The sequence below is a fragment of the Staurois parvus genome, unplaced genomic scaffold (assembly GCF_062004578.1).
Source record: "Staurois parvus isolate SC_StPar_1 unplaced genomic scaffold, SC_StPar_1.0 ptg002425l, whole genome shotgun sequence".
Taxonomy (NCBI): domain Eukaryota; kingdom Metazoa; phylum Chordata; class Amphibia; order Anura; family Ranidae; genus Staurois; species Staurois parvus.
In genome coordinates this window covers 1-27,680 of record NW_028320221.1, presented here as the reverse complement: position 1 = coordinate 27,680, position 27,680 = coordinate 1, and the positions used below count along the sequence as shown (strand labels likewise).

Below are 27,680 nucleotides of genomic sequence, written 5' to 3'. Positions count from 1 at the left end.
CAATGTCCTTCCAACCAGGGAGACCTCCTCGCCATGATCCCCGCCATGATTCCCCGCTCTGTTCCTGCACACCCAGGAGCTTGGGGTATTTGTGCTCCCTTTGTGTCTCTGTACAGAATCAATGCAAAATAGAGCAGGGATGGTGGGAACCCCTCATAATGGGCACAGCAGGTGTACAGACCCGGGAACTCAGCTCAGGGATGGCGGGAACCCCTCATAACGGGCACAGCGGGTGTGCAGACCCCGGGAACTCGGCACAGGGATGGCGGGAACCCCTCATAACGGGCACAGCGGGTGTGCAGACCCGGGAACTCGGCACAGGGATGGTGGGAACCCCTCATAACGGGCACAGCGGGTGTGCAGACCCGGGAACTCGGCACAGGGATGGCGGGAACCCCTCATAACGGGCACAGCGGGTGTGCAGACCCGGGAACTCGGCACAGGGATGGCGGGAACCCCTCATAACGGGCACAGCGGGCGTACAGACCCGAGAACTCAGCACAGGGATGGCGGGAACCCCTCATAACGGGCACAGCGGGCGTACAGACCCGGGAACTCAGCACAGGGATGGTGGGAACCCCTCATAACGGGAACAGCAGGTGTACAGCCCCTGTGATGTGCCCATTATGACTACATGCTCAGTATCTGGGAGTGAAGGGATCAGGGAGTTGTCAGGAGGGATTATTGGGATCATTATAGATGGGTGGAGATAATTATGTCGGGTGAATATTAATATCATACAACATGTTATCATTGCCGTGTTTCTGGGTTCACAACTATCTCTGCCAGGAAAAATGAATTTCTTAAAGTGGTCAGTCCACCTAGAACAGGGCAGGTAGTCCTCCCCTCCCCCCTCCTGTGCTGTACCCACAGAAAACACAGCACCAGCCACGTATGCTACTAGTGGTCATCAGTCACAGGGATCAGGACAGGCACCAGGATGGGCATATAGTCGATGTATACCCTAGCTCAGGGCAGGGGCGGACTGACAACTCATGGGGCCCTCGGGCAATAGGGGATCATGGGGCCCCTGTGTCCTTGCCCACACTCAAAGCACACCCAAACAAAGCCTATAAAAAAGGTACCGGGGCATTTCATGGGGCCCCTACTGACCCCGGGCCCTCGGGCAGTGCCCAAGTGCTCAAATGGTCAGTCCCGCCCCTGCTCAGGGGTGTCAAGCTGGCGGCCCTCCAGCTATCGCCAAACTATAAGTCCCATGAGGCATTGCAAGATTGACAGTTACAAGCATGACTCCCAAAGGCAGAGGCATGATGGGACTTGTAGTTTGGCAACAGCTGGAGGGCCGCCAATGTGACACCCCATGCAGCTAGCTGAAGGACACAAGTCATCACATCTCAGTCCCGCTGATCTCCTGCAGCCTCTTTGCAGCCACTTCCTGCCTACATGCACCCCCAGCGATGGCTCCATGAGATTTCTCGGGTTTCCTGATAGTGACAACGTTGGACTATGCCTGTGTCACTTGTGTTGAAACAGCCACTTGTAGTCTCCATTGGAAGCCCACATGACAAGGTGACAACACAGGAGCACAATTAGGACACAGGGACAGAATGTTGTCACCCTAGAACAGGAAGTGCCTGAACAAGGATGGCAGGATCACCAGGGATTATCGTAAGGAAAGCTGCAGGTTAAAATGATGTTGAAAATGACATTAACATCTTAAACGTATAGGAGGTGTTAGGGTTACATCGACTTTATCCATAATGTTCTCATTCTTTCCTCAGAAGACGGAAGCTTCATTCAGGAATCATCACCATCTATTACCTGGACTGGGATACCGACTCAGTTATGTAAATGCCGGTGCTTGGCTGGGTTCACAAATGTCTTACACAGATCAGCCCCTGGCTGCAGCCTCTCACCTTGTGACTTGCTCTGAACATACAATGTACAGTCTGATCACTGGGGGAGGGGAGACTGAGGAAATGCTTCCTCCTGCTTGCAGCAGACTCATGACACCGTCTCCTCCTAGGCAGGGGCCCCAAGTGGAGCTTTGTCATGATAAAAGATGGTACGCTCCTACAAACCGACACTGGTGCTGTATACGGAGACACATCCGGGACGCATACGGAGACACATCCGGGACGCATACGGAGACACATCCGGGACGCATACGGAGACACATCAGGGACGCATACGGAGACACATCCGGGACGCATACGGAGACACATCCGGGACGCATACGGAGACACATCAGGGACGCATACGGAGACACATCCGGGACGCATACGGAGACACATCAGGGACGCATACGGAGACACATCCGGGACGCATACGGAGACACATCCGGGACGCATACGGAGACACATCCGGGACGCATACGGAGACACATCCGGGACGCATACGGAGACACATCCGGGACGCATACGGAGACACATCCGGGACGCATACGGAGACACAACCGGGACGCATACGGAGACACATCCGGGACGCATACGGAGACACAACCGGGACGCATACGGAGACACAACCGGGACGCATACGGAAACACATCCGGGACGCATACGGAGACACATCCGGGACGCATACGGAGACACATCCGGGACGCATACGGAGACACATCCGGGACGCATACGGAGACACATCAGGGACGCATACGGAGACACAACCGGGATGCATACGGAGACACATCAGGGACGCATACGGAGACACATCCGGGACGCATACGGAGACACAACCGGGACGCATACGGAGACACATCCGGGACGCATACGGAGACACAACCGGGACGCATACGGAGACACAACCGGGACGCATACGGAAACACATCCGGGACGCATACGGAGACACATCCGGGACGCATACGGAGACACATCCGGGACGCATACGGAGACACATCCGGGACGCATACGGAGACACATCAGGGACGCATACGGAGACACAACCGGGATGCATACGGAGACACATCAGGGACGCATACGGAGACACATCCGGGACGCATACGGAGACACAACCGGGACGCATACGGAGACACATCCGGGACGCATACGGAGACACAACCGGGACGCATACGGAGACACAACCGGGACGCATACGGAGACACATCCGGGACGCATACGGAGACACATCAGGGACGCATACGGAGACACATCCGGAACGCATACGGAGACACAACCGGGACGCATACGGAGACACAACCGGGATGTATATGGAGACACAACCGGGATGTATATGGAGACATAACTGGGATGTATACAGGCAGACTGGTGAAGGGAATGACAGGTCCACTTCTCTACAGAGTCCTAGAGATGGTGCTGTGACCTGTGAGGATTGCCATGCTGGTACTTGTAGTCCTGGAAGGTGGCCCAGCTCCATCACCTCCCTCGGCTCCGGTGTAATTCTGCTATTATGTAATCACTCCCCAGGTCCATTTATCTCTCTTAGCCGATTGGCTGGGATCCATTCATAATATAAACCGCAGCTATAAATAGAAAGCCGCGTGGAAGGCGTGGGCGCTGCGCTCACCGCAGGGACCGGTGACAATGAATTGGGGGATTATGTGTCGGTGAGTGCGGTCACACACGTGTCATCCCGTGATTGCTTCCTCTGACTCAAACTTTCCGCATATTTCTCGGGTCTATAGAAAACAAACCCCCCCCCAATGTACTTACCTACATCCTACCCTATAAAACTCATTGGATGGGGCAGATGTCATGTGTACCGGGGGAGGGGGGGTGGGGGCTTCTCATGTCTCATTGAAGTGACATTTGTAGTCAGACCTGAACAAACTATACATGTGACAACACGTGTGTCAGACACAAGGCCGGCGGGACATGTCTGACCCACCAGGCCATTTCATGTGGCCCTCGCGCCTCTCTTGCAGCACCGCCCTTCTGACCCACCAGGCCATTTCATGTGGCCCTCGCACCTCTCCTGCAGCCCTTGCCTAGGATGAGAGTGTCCTCAGTCTGCTGCAGGCAGGAGGAAGCATTTCCTCAGTCTCCCCTCCCCCAGTGATCAGACTGTACATTGTACGTTCAGAGCAAAACACAAGGTGAGAGGCTGCAGCCAGGGGATGATCTGTGTAAAACATTTGTGAACACAACCAAGCATCGGCATCCCAGTCCAGGAAGTAGATGGTGATGATGCCTGAACTAAGCACCCGCCTTCTGAGGATAGAACGTTTGAATCTAGTCCATAATTTCATGTGGCCCTCACACCCAGAGGCAGACTGACCATTTGGAAACTCGGGTACTGCCCGAGGGCCTGGGGTCAGTAGGAGGCCCCATGATATGCCCCTGGAACCTTTTATATAGGCTTTTTTGTTTGGGCAAGGACACAGGGGCCCCATGATCCTCTATTGCCCAGGGGCCCCATGAGTTGTCAGTCTGCCCCTGCTCAAACCTCTCCTGCAGCTGCAACACTGCTCTTCTGACCCGCCAGGCCATTTCATGTGGCCCTCGCACCTGTATCCAGTCTATAAACCAGAGGCTCCGGGTGTACGGTTGGATAAATGGCTCTATATTTAGGACGTATCCGCTCTATAAACCAGAGGCTCCGGGTGGATATTTAGTCCTACTGGTATAGTTTGGACCAAGATCTAAAGTTTAATTTAAAGAGAAAAAAAATTCTGTGATGAAACCCCGTTCTGTGTCTCAGTCCTGTAAGAAAACATAATAAAATGAAGCTACGTGGACCGCCATGCAGTGAAATATCGGAGTCGGCCAAGATTTGGCCACAGAGCTGATCTCCAACCCTTCAATTCATAGCTACTCCCTGCGCCTAAATAGGACTCTGGGGCCACCTAGTGGAATATTTGTATATTACAATTCTTCTGACCTACACTGATAAACTGGGGATCCAGAATGAATATTCCAGCAGATGAGGCTGCAGGAGAGTTGTGTTTGATTTTTTCCTTCCATATCCTCCTGAATACCCAGCTCTGCACAGCCGTCACAGAGCTTAGAAACAAGGCTTAACACTGACTATACACCTTTGGCACCCACTACACCCCAAAAAAAAAATTAAAAAAAGTTTGTTGCCTTAGGTCTCGTTCACATGGGCATACTTAAAAGGATAAGTTCACCTTCTTGAAAAGAAAAAAAAAAAAATATAAATGCAAATTTTTTTTGCAGGTAAAAAAAGAATGTATTTATTATTTTTGTCTGCAGAAGCCTGGAAAGCATTGCACCGGGGATCAATAATGCCACGCAAGTCTCCTGCAGATCTAGCAGAAGATGTGGGGAGGATGTATGAGATGTAGGGGGATATACGAGATGTATGGGCTGTGCAGGGGATGTACGAGATGTAGGGGGATGTACGGGGTGTGGGGGGGATGTATGGGGATGTACAGGGTGTGGGGGGGATGTACGAGATGTAGGGGGATGTACGGGGTGTGGGGAGGATGTATGGGGATGTACAGGGTGTGGGGGGGATGTACGAGATGTATGGGCTGTGCAGGGGCTGTACAGGGTGTAGGGGGATGTACGAGATGTATGGGGTGTAGGGGATGCATGAGATGTAAGGGGTGTAGGGGGATGTACGAGATGTAAGGGGTGTAGGGGGATGTATGAGATGTACGGGGTGTAGGGGGATGTACGAGATGTACTGGGTGCATGGGGATGTATGGGGTGTGGGGGGATGTACGAGATGTACGGGGTGTAGGGGGATGTACGGGGTGTAGGGGGATGTACGAGATGTACGGGGTGTAGGGGGATGTACGAGATGTACTGGGTGCATGGGGATGTATGGGGTGTAGGGGGATGCATGAGATGTAAGGGGTGTAGGGGGATGTATGAGATGTACGGGGTGTAGGGGGATGTACGAGATGTACTGGGTGCATGGGGATGTATGGGGTGTGGGGGGATGTACGGGGTGCAGGGGGATGTACGGGGTGTAGGGGGATGTACGAGATGTACGGGGTGCAGGGGGATGTACGGGGTGTAGGGGGATGTACGAGATGTACGGGGTGTAGGGGGATGTACGGGGTGTAGGGGGATGTACGAGATGTACTGGGTGCATGGGGATGTATGGGGTGTAGGGGGATGTACGAGATGTACGGGGTGTAGGGGGATGTACGAGATGTACTGGGTGCATGGGGATGTATGGGGTGTAGGGGGATGTACGAGATGTACGGGGTGTAGGGGGATGTACGAGATGTACTGGGTGCATGGGGATGTACGGGGTGTAGGGGGATCTACGGGGTGTAGGGGATATACGGTGAAGCAGATATACTGGCAGGAAGCATCACAGTGCTGTGGAAGTTCATTGAGGATTACAAGCTGTCAGCTGCTAAGGACTTGCAGTTTATTCATGGAAGTCCTTGAATGAATGATGCTGCCATGTGGGCGGAGCCCCGCACAGCCGCACTGTTTTCCCATTTGACAGCTTGTACAGGAAGTCCGGTGCTATCTGTCTGGGGGGGTTAGTAGGAGGCGGCTGCAGCTATGGGACGTTATATGTTCTAAAGGTGACCTCATCCTGGTTGCACAGGCTCAAGGTTTTTTACCTTTATCCATTCCCCCCCAGCCCCCCTAATACTCACCTAAGCCCCGTCTCAATCCAGCGATGTGCACTGGAGTCTTGGCTCTTTTTTTTTTTTTTTTTAGCACTGATCACTGTATTGGTGTCACTGTGGATGCCAGTGCTACCAACTCAGATTCTCCCCCCCCCCCCCCCCCCATTGTGAGAATGTCAGCTGCAGCCCCGCTAAGTCACTGATATATAATCCCAATATTTATACCGCCATTTGTAGACGCTATAACTTTATAAACCAATTCATTTATACTTTTAATTTGGACTTCTTCGCTGCGCGTCACAGGAGTCCATTCAAATGAATGGGCTCTCGTGCCCAAGGAGCATAACACGGCCCGCACAGCCGCATATACAGGTGAAACTGGAAAAATTAGAATATGGTGCAAAAGTTCATTTATTTCAGTGCAGCAACTTAAAAGGTGAAACTAATATATGAGACTCATTCCATGCAAAGCAAGATAGTTCAAGCTGTGATTTGTCATCATTGTGATGATTATGGCTTACAGCTCATGAAAACCCCAAATCCACAATCTCAGAAAATGAGAATATTCCATGCAATCAATAAAACACGGATTGTACATAGAACAATATCGGACCTCTGAAAAGTAGAAGCTGCATATGTACTCAGTACTTGGTTTGGGCCCCTTTTGCAGCAATTACTGCCTCAATGCGGCGTGGCATGGAAGCTATCAGCCTGTGGCACTGCTGAGGTGTTATGGAAGACCAGGATGCTTCAATAGCGGCCTTCAGCTCTTCTGCATTGTTCGGTCTCATGTCTCTCATCTTTCTCTTGGCAATGCCCCATAGATTCTCTATGGGGTTCAGGTCAGGCGAGTTTGCTGGCCAATCAAGCACAGTAATTCCACGGTCATTGAACCAGGTTTTGGTACTTTTGGCGGTGTGGGCGGAGCCAAGTCCTGCTGGAAAATGAAGTCAGCATCCCCATAAAGCTGGTCTGTGGAAGGAAGCATGAAGTGCTCCAAAATATCCTGGTAGACGGCTGCATTGACCCTGGACTTAATGAAGCACAGTGGACCAACACCAACAGATGACATGGCTCCCCAAATCAACACAGACTGTGGAAACTTCACACTGGACTTCAAGCATCTTGCAGTGTGTGCCTCTCCATTCTTCCTCCATACTCGGGGTCCTTGGGCCTCTCCATTCTTCCTCCATACTCGGGGTCCTTGGGCCTCTCCATTCTTCCTCCATACTCGGGGTCCTTGGGCCTCTCCATTCTTCCTCCATACTCGGGGTCCTTGGGCCTCTCCATTCTTCCTCCATACTCGGGGTCCTTGGGCCTCTCCATTCTTCCTCCATACTCGGGGTCCTTGGGCCTCTCCATTCTTCCTCCATACTCGGGTTCCTTGGGCCTCTCCATTCTTCCTCCATACTCGGGGTCCTTGGTTTCCAAATGAGACGCAAAAGTTGCTCTCATCAGAAAAGAGGACTTTGGACCACTGAGCAACAGACCAGGTCTGTTTTTCTTTAGCCCAGGTAAGACACTTCTGACGTTGTTTGTTGTTCAGGAGCGGCTTGACAAGAGGAATACGACATTTGAAGCCCATGTCCAGGATCCATCTGTGTGTGGTGCCTCTTGATGCACTGACTCCAGCCTCAGTCCACTCCTTGTGAAAGTCCCCAACACTTTTGAATGGCCTTTTCCTGACAATCCTCTCCAGGCTGCGGTCATCCCTGCTGCTTGTGCACCTTTTTCTTCCACACTTTTCCCTTCCACATAACTTTCTATTAATGTGCTCTGATACAGCACTTTTGGAACATCCAACTTCTTCTGCAATGACCTTTTGAGGCTTTCCCTCCTTATGGAGGGTGTCAATGATGGTGTCAGGTCAGCAGTCTTTCCCATGATTGGGATTCCTGCTGAACCAGACTGAGAGACCATTTAAAGGCTCAGGAACCCTTTGCAGGTGTTATGGCTGAATGATCTGATTAGAGTGGGACACTTTGAGCCGAGAATATTGCACCTTTTCACAATATTCTCATTTTCTGAGATTGTGGATTTGGGGTTTTCATGAGTGTAGGACATAATCACCAATAAAAGACCACCCCCCCCCCCTTTACAAAACAAAAAAAACAAAAAGTAAAACAAAAAAGTAAAAAAGTTAAAAAAAAAAACACAAAAACCCCCACATATACCACCAAAAAATAAAAAAGACCCCCCCCCCCCCCCAAAAAAGAAAAAACCTTAAGAAAAAAAACCCAAACCCCCCCCCCCTCAAAAAAAACCCTGTGTTTAAACTGTATTTATACTTCCAATAAGGCACAGTGCGGTGACATGCATTCACGTGGAATTTGTATGTACTACACATGTATGGTGTGAGCAGGACACACAGAACAATGGTTTTCTATGTGTCCCTGTGTTGATCTATGGCCCTGCAGTGAATGATCTCCTCTTGACATGGTCTGTAGGATACTCCCCACCCCCTCACGTCCTCCAGTACCCCCCCACACACAGGACAAACCATCCGTCATACACCTTTAGTGGTTGTTCTGTAGGCCTGAGTCAGACAACTTTATTATTGAACAAAAAGAGAAAAAAAATATATATAATACACTGAAAAATCAAAAACTCTCCACAGGCACAGTCACTGCAGGGTGGGGGAGGGGCAGGAATGGCATCTGTGTGCAGGTAAGTGCTTTATCATCATACATGTCATCTTCTGGCCGGGTCCGACCCTCCGTCATTCATCGATTCATCAGCTCTCCCCATCACCCATTAACCCGCCAGTTGTAGGGGGAAGGCGCACGTCAATTGGCACGAGCCAAACTCATTTACTCCGGCAGAGCGATGTATCACGGCCGGCCTTCTATGCTCAGCGTAAGCCCCCCCCTCATTCCCTCCTAACCCCGGTCACGGAGCACGCCTCGGTTAGCTAGTCGCCGTGGGTGTGTGCGCGTTTTGATCCGTGACAAGAGTTAAACGTTCACCTCGTGTGAATCATTCTCAGCTACGACCTACTTAATGAGAACAGATCCGTTACCTATTGACTTTAACCCTGTGATACCCAGACACAAAAAACGTTTGTTCATGGAACGCCATGATGGCTGAGGGCGCCAGAGCCTACCGCAGGGCACTACGCAGCAACATCAGACTCTGGCCAATCAGCATTCGCTGGAATAAAATCCGCCGCTGTAGCGTCTCACCATCGTCCTCGCTCAGCTACCAGACCAAAACTTACACAGAGCTGGAAAAAGGTGCAAGTTATCCCTGGACAGCTTCCTGTGTCATGCTGACAACACAAAGTCCCTGCTCCGCCGTTCACACAGGTCTGCATATACCAGGGGTGGGCAACCTGCGGCTCTCCAGCTGTTGCAGGACTACAAGTTCCATCATGCTCTGCAAGTCATAGCTGTAACTGTCAGTGTTGCAATGTCTCATGGGACCTGTAGTCATGCTGGGAACGTCTGGTCTTTGCAATGCCTCATGGGAAATGTAGTTCCACAACTGCAGAGTCGCAAGTTGCCCACCCCGGGCCTAGACATTCCTGATACTGATGGGCTGCAGTGGGCTGAATCCTTCCAGACTTGCAACATTAAGGGCCGGTTTACACAACATGCATTTCAGTTGCTTTTTTTCTGCATTAAAAAAAAAAAAAAACCCTGCAAAGTCGGTGATATGATCATCAATGTCAGCTCCCATCAGTGCTTGCAGTTCCTGTGCGTTCCTGTTGCAGGGGGGGGGGGGGGGGGAAGAAGGAAGAAGTAGAGCAGGCTACATTTTTCCTGCACAGAACTGTACTGGATTTCAGTAAAGTGCATCAAAAAAATGCACCAAAAACGCACATGTCCCCATTTAAAATGAAGGAAAAAAAAAAACGAACACATCAAAAACCTGCTTAAAAACGGATCAGACCGTGCCAAAAACATGCCCTTGGAGCCTGTTCACATTACATGCATTTCAGTTGCTTTTTTTCTGCATCCAAAATGCACAGAAAGCAGGCTATATGATTGTCAATATCATAGTTCACATTAGTGCTTGCAGTTCCAGTGCGTTCCGGTTGGAGGAGAGAAGAAGAAGAAAAAAAAAGCAGCCTGCACTTTTCCTGCACACAACTGTACTGGAACTCCGTAAAATGCATCAAAAACGCACGTCTATTTAAATTGAAGAAAAAGAGGGGAAAAATTAAGTGGAACGCATCAAAAAGGCGCATGCAGAAACACGCCTGGAACGCATCAGGACTGCGTTTCTAAAGGGTGAACTGGCCCTAAAGCAAATTTTTTGTGAATCTGATGCAATTTTATTTTTCGTGTTGATCCTTCCAGTAAGGACAGTTCCTGTTTCAGGCTGACAACACTAAGCCCCTGTCTTGCAATTAGCAACAGTGTGGTCAGCCTGCCGTGCACGGTTTGGGGGCTTTGCAGATGCGTTAAGGCGCTTGCACTGCAGGCCGGAAAGGCTGCTGCCAAATGTAAGGCAGTGGCTTGGTGTTGTCAGCCTGCAACAAGAAGTGTTCTTACCGGAAAGACCTCACCTGGGAGCCCTCACCGGAAAGACCTCACACCTGGGAGCCCTCACCGGAAAGACCTCACACCTGGGAGCCCTCACCGGAAAGACCTCACACCTGGGAGCCCTCACCGGAAAGACCTCACCTGGAGCCCTCACCGGAAAGACCTCACCTTGAGACCTTACCTGGAGCCCTCACCAGAAAGACCTTACCTTGAGACCTTACCGGAAAGACCTCACCTGGAGCCCTCACCGGAAAGACCTCACCTGGAGCCCTCACCGGAAAGACCTCACCTGGAGCCCTCACCGGAAAGACCTCACCTGGAGCCCTCACCGGAAAGACCTCACCTGGAGCCCTCACCAGAAAGACCTCACCTGGAGCCCTCACCAGAAAGACCTCACCTGGAGCCCTCACCAGAAAGACCTCACCTGGAGCCCTCACCTGGAGACCTTACCAGAAAGACCTCACCTGGAGCCCTCACCGGAAAGACCTTACTTGGAGCCCTCCCCGGAAAGATCTCACCTGGAGCCCTCACCGGAAAGATCTCACCTGGAGCCCTCACCGGAAAGATCTCACCTGGAGCCCTCACCGGAAAGATCTCACCTGGAGCCCTCACCGGAAAGATCTCACCTGGAGCCCTCACCGGAAAGATCTCACCTGGACACCACCCCTGGAGATCTCCAGGTAACAAACTTTGCAACATGTCCACAAAAAAGAATTTGCTTTAATGCTGCGAGCCCAGAATGACCACGCTGTTGTCAGATGTAAGGCAGTGGATTGGTGTTGTCAGTCTGCAACAGGAAGTGTTCTTACTGGAAAGATCTTACCTGGAGATATTCAGGTAACAAATTTTGAACATGTTCACAAAAAATAAATGTGCTTCAATGTTGCAAGCCTATAACGATGAAACCCTCTATGGCTGAACCATGTCTGCACAAGGAGGGTCTAGGCAGACCTGTGTTCATTGTCTGGAACAATAAAGCTTCATCCATGCAAATGTCATCAGAGTGTGGCTGGTCTGATGAAGCCCCAGGAGTAGGGTGAAGCACACTGGAGCCATGGCCTACAAGGAGAGAGCTGAGGATGCTTTTATGTGCTAGTTATACCCTCACCGCCCTCTTTATTAGGTCCTCCTGTTCAATTGCTTGGTAACACATTGCTAATCAGCCAATCACATGGCAGCAACTCAATGCATTTAGACCTCTAGACATGGTGAAGATAACTGGCTGAAGTTCAAACTGAGCATCAGAATGGGGAAGAAAGGGGATTTAAGTGACATTGAACGTGGCATGGTTGTTGGTGCCAGACGGGCTGGTCTGAGTATTTCCAAAACTGCTGATCTACTGGGATTCTCCCTCACAACCATCTCTAGGGTTTACAGAGAATGGTCTGAAAAAGAGAAAATATCCAGCGAGTGGCAGTTGTGTGGAGGAAAATGCCTTGTTGTCAGAGGAGAATGAGCAAACATCAAAAGAGAATTACAAGGTAACTACAATTGTTTTGATTGAAGGCTCATTGGCGTGTTTTATAAGCTCACAAAAACACTAGAAAAAAAAAAAAAAAATAGATGAAAGACACCAATAGTAGCGTTTTTGTGCTGACTTGTAGAAGATGGGAAAACGCTGCCTGATCTGATGAGTCTGGATTTCCCTACAGCTGGTTGTGGAGATCAACAGCTTTTGAAATCCTCAGACCCAACCAACAACCATGCCACATTCAAAGTCACTTAAATCTCCTTTCTTCCCCTTTCTGATTCTCGGTTTGAACTTTAGCAAGTCGTCTTGATGCCTGAATGCAGCCATGTGATTGGCTGATTAGCAATTTGTGTTACCAAGCAGCTGAACAGGTCTAATGAAGTGAAAGGCTGGGATTGGTGTGCGGCTGCTGGAACATCCTTCCACAGTGGTCTGATTGGGACACACGGAGGCGGGGATGAACTATAGCCCACAGACACAGGCAGATGTGGACTTTGGAGTTTACCTTGTTCATTTAACAGGACTAGTTATAAAACAGAAAGAACCTGGACCTGTTTCCAGATACAACTTACCCTACAGCATTTTTCCTTTCCATAAAACACGCTCTTTAAAAGCGACTTTAACAAGTGTGACGGAGATACAGAGGAAGCAATAGGAACACGCAACATGCCTGTATGAAGGTCACGCAAAGACCAAACTTTCTACTGGTGACCGACGACACACAAAACCGTTTAATCAAAGCGACGGATGCCGTGTAATAAAAACATCTCTTGATTGTCATAGGAAGGTGGAAGATCAGCAGAAAAAACGTCCATAAAATGTACGGGATAGATCACGTCACAAAGGACACGCCCATGAGGATCCTCCCCCTTCAATGGAAGTAGCAGAGCTGTAGGCGACATCAATGGAAGCAGCTACATGACTGAAGAGGAACAGAAACCAGAACATGGTCCATCACAGGGGAGAGAGTAAGCACCCCCGCAGAAACGCCAAGACCCCCTTACTGTGGTAGGAGACAAGCAAGGTAGTGACTCCAGGTCATCGAAGAACGACTGCACTTTCTGCCTGTTGCCAGTTAACAGAACGAATCCCTCCAGGTCAGACTGGCGGGCGTGTCCATCCATTTACTGCTGACTGTGAAAACAAGAATGGTCCACGGACAGTCGCTGGACTCCCACTTGGGGGGTGTTTGGTGGGTTGGGTTCCGGGAGTGCTGTCCTGAGATGCCCATCGGTTAACATTTGTTGTCGGATGAACAGCACCAGAATATTGCACAAGTATGATGATATCTGGAACAAAAAGCTCTTCTATAGCGGCACAGTCCAGACACGTTGTGGCGGCACGTAAGGCTGAAATGTACACAAAGAAGGAGGTCCTGCATGAAGAACATGGAACGAGGAGGTCCTGCTGAATATGAAGAACATGGAACGAGGAGGGCGGCCGAGTATGAAGAACATGGAACGAGGAGGGCGGCCCGAGTATGAAGAACATGGAACGAGGAGGGCGGCCGAGTATGAAGAACATGGAACGAGGAGGGCGGCCGAATATGAAGAACATGGAACGAGGAGGGCGGCCGAATATGAAGAACATGGAACGAGGAGGGCGGCCGAATATGAAGAACATGGAACAAGGAGGGCGGCCAAAAAGGTCGGCTTATAATCTGCATCACAAAAACGAGTAAAATAGATGTATCACCAAACAAGTCCTTATGCCTTCACCTCCGGCTGAGCACAGAGACTCCATTCTGCGCCCAACCAAAGATCAAGGGAGTCCACAGCGCTCCGAAAATCTCGCCACGACCGTCTCAAAGGAAAGGCCAGAAATCCTGGAGGCCGGAATCCATAAGTACTATAGGTTGATGGATGACCGCGTGGACGGCTCCTCAAGGAACGGTTAGATTGCACTTTTCAGATAGAAAGGAAAGCCAGGGCAATGGAACCATGGTGGCATCTTCTCAAGAACATCCAGCGTACAAGGAAGCAGGATTAGGTCTCTTTTGTATCGTTGGGATCCTCCAAGGATAATCCAAAAAAAGTACCTTGAAACAAAAAAAAAAAAAACTGCCAAATCCCAAAACAGGAACGTCATTTTTGGTAAAAATTCTAAATACTGGTAATCAGCTTATAAATTGAACACTGGCACTGAGCGGTCCACCAACAGACCACAGATCTCTTCTCTGTACAATCTCAATAATCCGAATCGGCATCTTTAATCTCATTGATTGGAATCCCAAAGATCGGCAAGTTAACTGCATTCTCGTCTTCGTAGAAGAAGTTTTTATTTGGAATTGAGGAGTTCATCTTGAAACTAGGTCCTCTGGAAAGCTTTTAAACATTGTTTGGAGAATGAAAAATTGGGGTCCACATTGGCTCCTATGGACAAACAAATGGGGTCCACATTGGCTCCTGTAGAAGGCAAATTCAGGGTCCAAGTTGGCTCCTGAAGACAAAGATTTGAGGTCCACATTGGCTTTTGCTGAAGACAAGCAGACTGAGGTGTAGAAGGAAACGATCCCATTAGCCAGTGGAATGGTGGTGGTGGTGTTGGGGGGGGGGTTACAGGGCAATGCAGCCAATTGTCTGATCAGAAGCTGTAAGGACTCCAGGCTGTCCTCAGATGCGGAAGCTCTCCTCCTTTCCGTCAATGTGTTTGATGCGCAGGTACACGTCTGTTCCAATGCCTTGAAGAGACTGGATGCAGAGGGAACCACCTAGGTACTCGGCGTAGGCTCGGGAGGTCGGCAGGCCAAAACCAAAGCTGGGGAGAGAAGAAAAAAAAATTAAGAAAAAAGATAAAACATTATAGTCTTCTTCAGGACATCATGGCAAGAGATGGAACTCGGTTTTTTGTTTGTTTGTTTTTTTTTGGTCCAAACACTTAACATGGCCAGAAGTTTGGCAATTCAGTCCAGCTGGTCTTGGGATTTACACAGCTCTGCCGGACTTCCTAGCCCGTTCAATTACTTCACTTTCCTGCACTGCAGTTAAAGTGGTTGTAATCCTTAGAAATGAAATATGAACAAAGCACATCCCTTTATAGTGTGTGCTTGCCTCAATCCAGAGCGCGGCATGTCATTTCTGTCTGCTGCCTCCTTCCTCTGTCATCAGCATGAACCAATTCTGACACCAAGAGAAAAAAGGGTGTCAGGGGTGGAGCTCCAGCAGATTAACTCAGCTCTGTTCCTGTGTGGAAGGGAAAGGGGTGTGTCTCTTCCCTTCAATCAGCTTTGAGAACTCTCCTCACAGAGCTCTGCAGTGTATTTTTATTTATTTTTTTTTTAACTCTTAGACAAGCTTTATAAACTCAGCACTGAGTTATTTCTGACAAGTTTTCCTGACACCAACAGAAAAACGGTGACAGGGGAAGGTACAGCCTGTGATTGACAGCCTCAAGTGTGTTCCTATGTGGAGAGAAGGGACACACCCACCTTCACACTGCAATCAGCTCTCTTCACTGAGCTCTGCAGTTTGTAGTTTCAGCTCCCCACCCCTTTTTTCTTGAAATCTCAGGCAAGCTTTATAAAATCCAGCACTTTGAACAGATGCAGAGAATGGCTGCAGATAAACTGGTACACCTTATGTAAGATTTGTTTCATCCCTATGTATCACCTGAGGCCAGTAACTTCAATGGAGATATGGAGGGGTTTACAACTACTTTTAAGTAGTATACCGCCTCCACAAACTGACCCCCGCCTGCTGATTTGACAATGATAAAGCAGCATAATGATGACCCAGCTCCTAGTATGAATGGATAGCACTGCCTGACTGCTCCTTGGTACCACCATTCCCTATGCTAGTCTGGGCCCTGATGAGTAACGGATTACAAGAATACTGGAAGCCAATAGAATAACTGACTTGGTACCTATACTGGCTAAAACTAGATTCTGTTATCAATGCCGAATATTCCGATTGTTTCAAATTTAAAGGGTTAACTAGGAGGATGGGAAAGGAAAAGCTGTACCACCACTAGAGCCCGTTCTATGCCAGAAGATGAGGTGAGCTTCCTTTATTAGTGCGGGTTCATACAGGACGTCCTGTGCCACTCAATGCCATGCAACTTTCAGCCCATTCATTGGAGTGGCCTGAAATCACACCAAAAGTAGTGAATGCATGGCTTAAAAAAAAAAAAAAAAAAAAAAAAAAAAAAAAAAAACACACACGTGCTGCAACTAGATCACATGGTACCACGCAATCCGATGCAGGCAAACGCACTGCATTTGTGATCCGTCTTTAGGGTCCTACAGTCACTTGCAGCAGATTGCACACCCAGTGTATTGCAGTGTAACCTGGGACTTATAGCAGATCTATGCAACAACGGTGGAGAGAAGAGAAAAGGGAAGAGAAGTGTAAACCCCACCACAGGACTGCAGACGCAGATCTCGGATGACAAGTCCATCTTACCCGTGCATGGGCCCAGACTGCCCGCTGTTCACCATGTCCACCATATTGCCGAAGATGGGGTTGATGCGGGGGTCCTGAGTGCTGGCCTCTGCCGTGGTGAAATGATAATCCATCACTTTCTCCAGGTGATCGTGGGGGATTCCACCTCCTCGGTCAGATATCCTATTGAAAAAAAAAATTATTTTTTTTACTTTTTGCTATAAAAACATACCCATTAAAAAAAAAACAAAAAAAAAAAACAAAAAAAAAAAAAAACCAAAAGATCCCAATATGTGTAAATTAATTGGTGTACCTGAAAGTTATAGTGTCTACAAATGGCGATAGATATACACACACACACACACACACACACACACTAGAATTTGGTTATTTTTTATTTTTACTAGCAATGGCGGTGACCAGCGACTTCTAACTGGACTGCGGCAGGCGCTCTGACACTGGGGGAAGGGGGGAGGAGACTTACATCCACATCCCCAGCGACACCAATACAGTGATCAGTGCTAAAAAAAAAAAAAAGCACTGACTGTACTAATGGCACTGGGCAGGAAGAGGTTAAAATCTGGGGCGATCAAAGGGTTAACTGCGTGCTTCACTGTAAGCACACTGCCTTGTATTGCTGTGGTATGCAGAGCCATACAAAGCAGTGTACAGGAGCTGACAGGGCAGAGATCTGTATTGATTACATACAGGTCTCTCCCCCGTTGGAAATCCTCGGAGATCATTGGGCGCCGGCAGGGAATCGCCGGTTGGGACCTGGTGATTGCCAGCTGAAACCGCTAATGGCAGTGCGAGCACCCCCCCTAGCCGGAACTGCAAAATCTCACACACAGACACACATTTTGATTTTGCGCACCCGTGCTACCCTGTAGCAGTATTTGTGCTATAGCGGTTAAAATGTATTCAGCACACTGGTGTACAGTGACAACAGCCGAAACAACAGGGTGTCAAGGCAATCACATGACCAGGGTGGCACTGGAAGACTGCAAACTCCAAATGTAAAATGCAGTAAGGGTGCTGCATCAAAGGTCAGAGTCTAAAATGGTATATTATTCGATCTTCAGTAGAATAAAAATTTCGACACGTTTCAGGGGTTCAGACACTCCCCTTCATCAGGTCTTGCATGTTAAATGCAACAATAAAAAACAAAAAAAAAAAACCCACCACGACAGGTCATACTGTGACGTTATGAATTACCTTTCCATTTCAATCTGCAGTGCTGTAATAGGAATCTGCTACAAAGTTTTTAAAAATCCATATACATAGATCACCCAGAGGGGGGGGTTGGAGTTGCTCTTTAAGTATGATGTTACCATAAATATGGCTGCACTCAACTCAATCTCACAAGATCGGGACCTTTCTGTGAGTACCGGACATGTGTGCTGGGAGCGCGCAGGGCGCGCGCTCTCAGCACGGTTTTTTTTTTTTTTAATTGCATGCAATTGTGCAGCTGCTCGGTGTCAAGGCCCAGACAGCGCTCGGCGTGAACAGGTTAAAGTGTATCCAAAGCCAAAACTTTTTCCACTGATAGCATGCAGAAAGGTTATCAACATTTTGGTTTTTTGCTGTGTGAGTATTCCTTTTTTTTTTCCCCCCTTCAGAAAATGTCAGCTTTAGATATGCAACATGTTCCCCACACGGGGTGCTTTGGTTGACACTGTTGATATAAGAGGTATTCAGTGCAGAACAGATCAATTAGAAGCCGCCTTCCTACCGGATGATCAGGTCAATGTCATTATTGGCAATGGTGATGGCGATCTCGGGGACATTGTAGGGGGTGTCGAGGTGGCTCTCCATGGTGGACCTAAAGGGACAGAAAAAGAAAACTGAGCTCCTGTTCTTTCCTCCTTTGTTGGCTTACAGCTCACACCGGACATACCTCATGGCGTTCTTCAACAGCTCTGGAAGGATGTAATCCAGTGGCATTGGAATGAAGGGGAAGCGCGCTGCCACATGACCATTAATTCGAACCCGAGGGGCGTTCCCATACTTGTGTTCACACAAACGTCTATATATATTAAAAAAAAAAAAAAAAAAAGTATAATTTCTTTGGTGAAACTGAAAAAAATTCATAAAATAAGTGAGCTTTAACCTCTTGGTGACGGCGCCTCCCGGCCCTTTAAGAGTTTCAGAAGCAGAGAGGCGGGCTTTAGGGTCATGTGACCACCATGATTCGCCATCACGGCGGTCACATGATCGGAAAAAGTCCCGTTCAAAAGGGGAGATCGGGACCTTTCCGGGAGTAGCGGCCATATGTACTGGGAGCGCGCTCTCAGCACATATGTATTTTTTAATTGCATGCAAATATGCGGTCGCTCAGCATCAAGGCCGAGAGGTCATCGCATATTTGCGTGCGATCGGTGTCAAGAGGTTAAGAGCATCAGATCAGCAAGGAAAGAGAGAGGACTAACTGCAGTTACCTGGCAAAATCCACCCACTTCTCAATTATCTTCTTGGGGGACAGACGGGTACAGATGATCCCCACAAAATCTGGCTGGAGTAAAAACACAAAACAGAAACAAATGTGAATTGGTGTTGGTGTCACTGGAATATGGTGGGACTGCACAACAGTCACATAAAGAGGCGGATGTAAAAATCTGCTGCTAAGGGGCCAAATTAAAAAAAAAAAAACTGGCAGTTTGTTCTTTGAAAAGCAGCGGTAAGACCTCAAATATTTGACTTATTTATAAAAGCATGGAGAAGTCCTGTTATTTTTTTCTATAAATTTTGGAACTTGGGGGAGGACAGCCTAGTCACATGACCAATTAAGGAAGCATTAAGAGTGCCACACATATAGGTCAAATGATCCTGGACAGTATTGTATTCAGTAGTATAAATAAGTCGATGTGTCATTGAAGGACCGAACACAAGACGGGCGATTATTACAGGCAAGGAGGAGAAGTCACAATTACCCGGTCCTCGTGCAGAGACAGGTGGTGAGTGGCCAGCATCCGAATACCCAGGCGAGACGTCAATGTTTTATCCAAGAAGAATCGGATCACCTTCTCGTCCTGAGAGGGAGGAAACGGCAGGGATTGAGTTCACAGCAACCTCCATTGTCACCAATCTCCGCACATCACCCAATAAATCATTTCTAGATGGACTGAACTTGGCTACAGAGCTATTCCAGACAAGAGTTACCGGTGCTCAGCCAACACACACTACAACTGTGCCATCTGTCCACATAGTACAACTGAACGCTCCTGTGTGACAGTCTACACCCCCTGTTGTCCAACCTGTGGCCCTTGTGCACCCCTCAGGACTCCTGCAAACACTAGTCTGTTCCCTTATTGCTGTGCTATAGCACTGATCACTAGCAGTCTCATGTAATGCGTCTCCTGATCCATTTTCTAGACTTCTTCAGCATCTTTGGAGTCTCGCGAACCTCTCCAGCATGTCTGCAATCTCTGACCATCTCTTGTAGCAAGCCCATAGTCCCTGACCATCTGCTGTACCACGTCTGCAGTCTTGGATCATTTCTTGTATCATGCCTATAATCTTCATCCATATTCGGCTGTCTTTGCCAAAAGGCCACGTATAGTATGCGATATCAAAGTCAGGGGCTGTACTTTAGGCCAGTGGTGTCGTCTTTTTTGGTATACATCAGGAGTAGGCAACCTGTGGCTCTCTAGCTGTTGTGAAACTACATTTCCCATGAAGCATTGCAAAGATTACAAAAAACTGACAGTTTCAGCTATGACTTGCAGAGGCATGATGGAACTTGTAGTCCTGTGGCTCTCAGGTTGCCTACCCCTGGTATAGGGGCTCTCAAGTAACCAATCCAGTTACTGTACTACACAAGCCTCAAAAAGTTACCTTCCCTGATGGAGCCAAAATCTTCCTTCATTTGTGTCTCACGTGCTCCCCATCCAGGCACTGCAGCTCACAGGACAAGGATTACTGGAACCATGTCCTGTGGTCTGATGACACCAAGATCAACTGATTTGGTTCAGATGGTGTCAAGCGTGTGTGGCGGCAACCAGGTGAGGAGTACAAAGACAAGTGTGTCTTGCCTACAGTCAAGCACGGTGGTGGGAGTGTCATGGTCTGGGGCCTCATGGTGGTGGGGGTGTCATGGTCTGGGGCCCCATGGTGGTGGGGGTGTCATGGTCTGGGGCCTCATGGTGGTGGGAGTGTCATGGTCTTGGGCTGCATGAGTGCTGCCGGCACTGGGGGGCTACAGTTCATTGAGGGAACCATGAATGCCAACATGTACTGTGACATACTGAGCAGAGGATGATCCCCTCCCATATATATATATATTATACACACACATACTTTATTTTTATTCCTACACATTTTATTGCTACAGTAACCTTTTTAACGGGAGGCCATAGTTCTATTTGAACCTGTATTCTATGTACTTCATGGCAGCAAGAACGCAGAGAGCACCTCACAGGATGAATTCTAGAAGGTTCACCAAGTGTTTTATAACAGAAATCTTTTCAACACATGATGGCTCAGAGAACAAAACATAAGTACTACCTTGTTCTTTAGGGCTAGATGCAGTCCAGTGCGCTTTTTTTTCTGCATCAAAAATGAATGCACAGTGTTTTCCATGTATTCCAATGGCCCTAGTTCACACTAGTGCAGTCAGTTCCTGGTGCAGAAAAAAAAAAAACAAACATGCTGCATTTTATTCTGTACAGAACCATGCTGGAACATAGGAAACTGCATCAAAACTGAACCGGAGCTGTGTGGGCTGTGAACTGTGAGCAAAAACATATCTGGAATGCATCCGGAGTGCATTTTTGTAGCATGAACTGGCCCTTAACTTCCAAAGTGGTACATTTTTTTGCATGGAAATATGTTTATTGTAGGCTGTAATTTTTAGGAATAACTCCTTGAAATCTGTCTGAACAAGAGAGTCTAGTAAACATCCCGGGGAGGATAAAATTTGAAACACGAAAATCATAAATTATAATATAATAATAATAAAATTCAATAATGTAATCAAACCAAAAACACTGAAATGTGAAATATAGCGCCAAGTTCGCACATCACTGAGCAAAGTCGCAGAATCGTTTTCAGTGTCTGATGATGAATTTCCCCCACCAATCATTATCACTCAATTCTACAAGTGGTTCTGATTTACTATCGCTGTTCTCTAGCCGGTCTAAAACCGCTTTTGACAAAGGGACGCTTTTTGGACGCCATGGACGTTTCTCAGTTTCCAGGCAGAAAGGGCGGTAAAAATGCAGGCAGGGCGCCGGACAAAGCACTCGGGACAAAACGTATGTGAAATGGTTTGATACAGGAATGGAATACTATCAGATTTTAGTGAGTTTAGTGAATGTCACTTTTACAACTTTCAAATTTCCTGCCAGTTCCGCCCCTCGTATGTCCCGACGTCGCAGGGAACGGAACCCGGAAGACTGATGCCGGCATCCGCCGGAGGACATTGCTGGGGACACTGCAGGAGGGACATCGTGGGAGCGCAGGACAAGGTGAGTGCAGAAGAGATCCCGGAGCAACGCTGCATGGTAAGCCTGAATGTAGCTCGGGGGGGTTACAGCTTGTGGTGCTGAAACTTTACCCCGAGCTACACTCAGGAATACCGCCAGGGGGGTTAAGGAGGACGCCTGGTAGCAACTGAAAACTGCAAGTCCAGTGTAAAGTGCCCCAGCATGGTGCTATTAGACGGTGACGTGTGAGGCACCACTGCGATGGGTCAAAGCTGGCTCTATGTTACCTGGATGTGTTTGCGGATTTCTCTCATCCCCTCAGCCAGTTGGGTCACCACATCCTTATGGTCATCCAGGAGCTGCCGGAGCAGTTTGCAGTACTGGCTCTCCACCTCGTGGTCTGTGATCTGTGCAGGAAGAGAGACGGGTAACCCTGGCCTGCAGAGACTAAAACACAAAATACATTTCCATGGAGGAGAATATGGAAGGAGACACTCACCGGCGGGAACTCGCTCAGCTTCTGGAAAGCGCGGATGTATAGCTCATGCTGCAGGCGAAAGAAAAAGATCATTCAGATCAGCAATTGTGACCTCCAGCCTTCCCTTCAGTCTTGCACAGTTGTACCGGCTCCTCTCCTGGATTGAAATGGCTTACTCTGACTTTCCTGCACACTGAGAGCTTCTCACATTGTGCATTAGAAGCTGCAGCCAGTCAGATTGAGCTCAGCCTCATTTCCTGGTTGGAGGTCATGCAGTATCACCTAGATCTTTCCACCCCAGCCTGATTGTCTGTTCTTAGTCTGCCTATTGCATTCATTAGATGGATTTCGTCAAACTCGAGGACTCATTAAGTCTGTTCCTGATTGGTCAGAGACATTCCCACCAGTGGCCTGCTGGAGGTTATTTTGTAGGGCTCTGGCAGGGCTCCTCCTGTTCCTCCTTGCACAAAGGAGCAGATACCGGTCCTGCTGATGGGTTAAGGACCTTCTACAGCCCTGTCCAGCCCTCCTAGAGTAAATGCCTGTCTCCTGGAATCTCCTCCATGCTCTTGAGACTGTGCTGGGAGACACAGCAAACCTTCTGGCAATGGAACGTATTGATGTGCCATCCTGGAGGAGCTGGACTGCCTGTGCAACCTCTGTAGGGTCCAGGTATGGCCTCATGCTACCATTAGCGACACTGACCCAGTGCAAAACAGTCAGAAAAGATGAGTAGGGGAAAAAAAAGGTCAGTGGCCTCCACCTCTAAAACCATTCCTGTTTTGGGGGTCGTCTCATTGTTGCCCATCTAATGCATCTGTTAATTTCATTATCACCAAAGCAGCTGAAACTGATTAACAACCCCCTCTGCTACTTACCTGACCAGATCAATATCCCAGGAGTTTCATTGACTGGATGATAGACACAGATTAAAAAGTCTTCAATTTTTTTGGAGAAGTGTATTTAAAAAAAGTATCAAAATGTAACAAAGTTCCTAGGGAGAGTTGCAAATACTACTGGTGGCTGATCTGTGTGCACACAATTACTCACCACATGTAGGATGGTGGGGTTGCAGCCAATGATGAAGGGCAAGCTGCGAAATCCTTTAATTCTGTGAGCGATGCGGGCAGGGAGCTCCTTGTGCAAGTATCTTGCGCTTTTCTACAAAGAAAAAATAAAAAATCTGAACACAAGCAATCAGAAAGATTCACAGGACTGACAACGCAGGAAATACAGAGCCTCCATGTTGTCAAGATGCTGACTCGCAGGTTTACTGTGTATTTGTCAATGTGGCCCTGAACTGTCCCTGGGCAGTATCCTGGACAATCTACCTTTTGTCTGGAATGTCTCCTGAAAAAGAGAAGTGTACATCCTGTGCCCGGAGCCTCACATCTGTATATGTGCAGTGCGAGATCATCTAAGGAACTGCAGCCTGCGATTGCTGCACCAAATTTGGTGATGCCACTAGTGTACTCCTTCACGGTTATCCTTGCTGGAGAAGAAGCTGTACCTGGGGACCTGCAGTGCAAGGATCTCCCTGCTTCCGCTTTATCCATTCTGTGATCTGTCCTTGCTCCACCTCTCCTGAGGCTTCATTATTACTCTACCAGTCAGGAATGGGGGGCCCGCAAGGAGGATGTCCTGCTCCTCTGCAAAGATGGCAGCCTCCACACAGATGCAGAACAAGGCATGGTATGTCCGTGATAGGGCAGCTATAAGCAATACTGGTGACCAGTCCTTTGCCATGTCTGCCTTTGTTGGCCACGGCATCCACAGTACAGACCCTCTGTAAAGGTCGGGATCACATTCCATCTTCGAAGAAGCAGATAAGGTTCAAATCTGATCTATTCACTGGATTACAATAATGGATCCGATGTGTAAAAAGGTGGAACGACTGGTTTCCTGCTGAAATCCTACCACTAGAATTCTCTGCAGTTTTACAACTATTGTGACGATATCTGAAAACCAACCAGCTTCAAACCATCACTGAAGCCCCCGGATAGGGCCTACAGGAACTTTCATTAATGGAGGTTAAAAAATCCCGACAGAGGAGCCCTCAGGAGCTAGAATATACCTTGGCTGGCGCTCCAGTTAACCCCTTCCCACCCGCCTTGACATCCCTTTAAAGCAGTGTTTCTCAACTCCAGTCCTCATGGACCCCCAACAGGTCATGTTTTCAGGATTTCCCTCAGATGAAGCAGCTGTGGTAATTACTAAGGCAGTGAAACTGATCAAATCACCTGTGCAAAATAATGGAAATCCTGAAAACATGACCTGTTGGGGGTCCATGAGGACTGGAGTTGAGAAACACTGCTTTAAAGAGTTCTGAACACTCGGGGGGCAGGAAGGATCGGTGATCATGTGACCACAGTGATTGGCTGTCAGGGTGGTGACGTGATTGGTAGTCAGCAGGACCGGATCCTGACCATTAGTGGGGACTGAGAGCTGTCTCTATGCTGGGAAGTGCGCCCTCAGCACAGAAACAATGAGGTGGGTACTAAAGTGCATCCTTTTGTCGACATACATGCGTCCCGCAGGTGGCAACAGGTAAAGATGCAAACTGCAGTAGTATGAAAACAGCAGCACAGTCATGAATTTCTACAACAGATGTCTGTGTGATCAACCAATCAGAACTGACTGCAGCTTACCAGAATGTGACTGCCATCTTGAGAGCGACCCGAGTACAGCATGGTGGTGGGGGTCAGACGCACGGACGGCTAAAATGTAATCAAGAAACAAGTCAGCAATGCTGCAGGACGACCACACATCCCCAACCCTGCGATTCCCAAAATTTCCTGTATTAACCACTTGCCCTCCAGAGGATTCCTCCCCCCCCCCCCCCCAATCCTGCCCAAGCCATTTTTGCGATATATGGCAAACTTTAACTGACAATTGCGTGGTCATGCAACGCTGCACCCAAATTAAATTTACGGCCTTTTTTCCCCCCACTCAAATAGAGCTTTATTTCTGTGGTATTTGATCGCCTCTGCGGTTATTTTTTGTACTATAAACAAAAAAAAAATACTGACAATTTTGAAAAAACAAAACAAAAAAAAATAAATTATTTTTTACTTTTCGCTATTAAACCTGTCCAGTGAAAAAAAACAAATTGTCAAATTTAGGCCAAAATGTATTCTGCTCCATATCTTTGCTAAAAAAAAACACAAAAAAAAACCAAAAAAAAAACCCAATACGTGTAAATAAAATTGGTTTACGTGAAAGTTATAGCGTTTACAAATGGCGGTATAGATACTGGAATTTTTTTTTCTTAACTAGTAATGGCGGCAAACAGCGACTTATAGCGGGACTGCGGCTGGCATTCTGACACTGGGGGGAACTGACTTGTTGTCACTGACTTCCCCAGTGACACCAATACAGTGATTAGTGCTAATAAAAAGCAATGACACTGTACTAATGACACTGGGCAGGAAGGAGTTAACATGTGGGCCGATCAAAGGGTTAACTGTGTGCTGTTTTACTATGTGGGCTGTGTGTGTGCTTTACACTGTATGCACACTGCTTTGTATTGGTCTGCTATACAGAGCCATACAAAGCAGTGTGCAGGAGCTGACAAGGGAGAGATCTGTATTGTTTACATACAGGTCTCTCTCCCATCAGTAATACTCGGAGATCGCTGGGTGCTGGTGGGGAATCGCCAGCCAGGACCCGGTGATTGACAGCCAAGGTTGTGTGCACGCCCCCTACCCGGAAATGCAAAATCACGTACAAAAACACACACACATGATTTTGCGCAGTCGTGCCAGCAGTACTCCAGGCACCAGCAGTACTCCAGGCACCAGCAGTACTCCAGGCACCAGCAGTACTCCAGGCACCAGCAGTACTCCAGGCACCAGCAGTACTCCAGGCACCAGCAGTACCCCAGGCACCAGCAGTACCCCAGGCACCAGCAGTACCCCAGGCACCAGCAGTACCCCAGGCACCAGCAGTACCCCAGGCACCAGCAGTACCCCAGGCACCAGCAGTACCCCAGACACCAGCAGTACCCCAGACACCAGCAGTACCCCAGACCCAGCAGTACCCACCAGCAGTACCCCAGACACCAGCAGTACCCCAGACACCAGCAGTACCCCAGACACCAGCAGTACCCCAGACACCAGCAGTACCCCAGACACCAGCAGTACCCCAGACACCAGCAGTACCCCAGACACCAGCAGTACCCCAGACACCAGCAGTACCCCAGACACCAGCAGTACCCCAGACACCAGCAGTACCCAGACTCAGCGAGGAAACAGACATGTGGGTGGTATGTATCCATGACGGACAAGCTCGATTCTTTCTGGCAACCATGAGCTAAAGGATCATGAACTCTATTGAAATACAGAAGTAATGTACTGATGACTCCATGCCCCCCATCCCATCAGTGGCGAAGGAAATCAGTTGTATAATATTTGAAAAGACAGAAGCAGGCGAGAATCTGAAAATCTCTCCTCGTGTATTTATATCCCGGTTTTGATTGGTCCAGTCTGGCGGACAGTTACCTTCTCCGCTGCCAGGTCAATGCCGGACTGGTTGTAGAAGGAAGTGACGGTCTTGGATCTTTCCCTGGCCAGCTCTGCATGGTGGTGGTCTGTGGCCGAGGTGGAGTGGCATCGGAGAAATATGGAGGACAGACGAAGAGGAGGATTCAGGGCCCCTCGAACCAACACCTCTATCATGTTCTTTCGCAACATCTTGCAGCACTTGGGGGGATTCCTGAGGAAGAGAAGCAAGTCAGACAGGTCTGGAATAAGGAGGAGAGACTGGCACAAAAAGGAACCTTAGTAAATACGTACCGCGACCCTGGGGAATTGGGACACCTAGCCTGAGCCGGCACTTCCAATCCTGAATACAGAGAAATCGAATATGAGTTCATACAAGACGACTGACAGCAATACAAGACATAGTACAGATCTGTAATAAAGAATCCACAGTACTGGGCGGCACAGTGGCTAAATGGTTATCACTTCCGC

At 48.5% G+C, this 27,680-nt stretch overlaps 1 protein-coding gene across 1 annotated transcript; it reads right to left on the bottom strand.

The window, feature by feature from the left end:
* Nucleotides 1-13,097: 13,097 nt before the first annotated feature.
* Nucleotides 13,098-27,632, bottom strand: LOC149430887 (branched-chain alpha-ketoacid dehydrogenase kinase-like). Its single transcript, XM_089665953.1, has 12 exons — nt 27,504-27,632; nt 27,210-27,423; nt 25,359-25,427; nt 23,761-23,871; nt 22,732-22,779; nt 22,520-22,639; nt 19,740-19,838; nt 19,248-19,321; nt 18,707-18,835; nt 18,542-18,631; nt 16,831-16,992; nt 13,098-15,187 (listed from the first exon to the last, which is right to left on the bottom strand). The coding sequence occupies exons 1-12, from the start codon at nt 27,581-27,583 to the stop codon at nt 15,043-15,045; spliced, it is 1,341 nt and encodes a 446-aa protein (XP_089522079.1). The 5' UTR covers nt 27,584-27,632; the 3' UTR covers nt 13,098-15,042.
* Between the last annotated feature and the right edge of the window lie 48 nt (nt 27,633-27,680).

What these genes read in the sequence shown, in the direction of transcription:
- LOC149430887 (XM_089665953.1), bottom strand. Translation starts at nt 27,583, where the DNA reads ATGAACTCATATTCGATTTCTCTGTATTCAGGATTGGAAGTGCCGGCT. An exon ending in CCCAATTCCCCAGGGTCGCG is followed by an intron (nt 27,424 to 27,503) that starts GTACGTATTTAC and finishes TCTCTTCCTCAG; the next exon opens with GAATCCCCCCAAGTGCTGCA. An exon ending in AAGATGGCAGTCACATTCTG is followed by an intron (nt 23,872 to 25,358) that starts GTAAGCTGCAGT and finishes TTTTCTTTGTAG; the next exon opens with AAAAGCGCAAGATACTTGCA.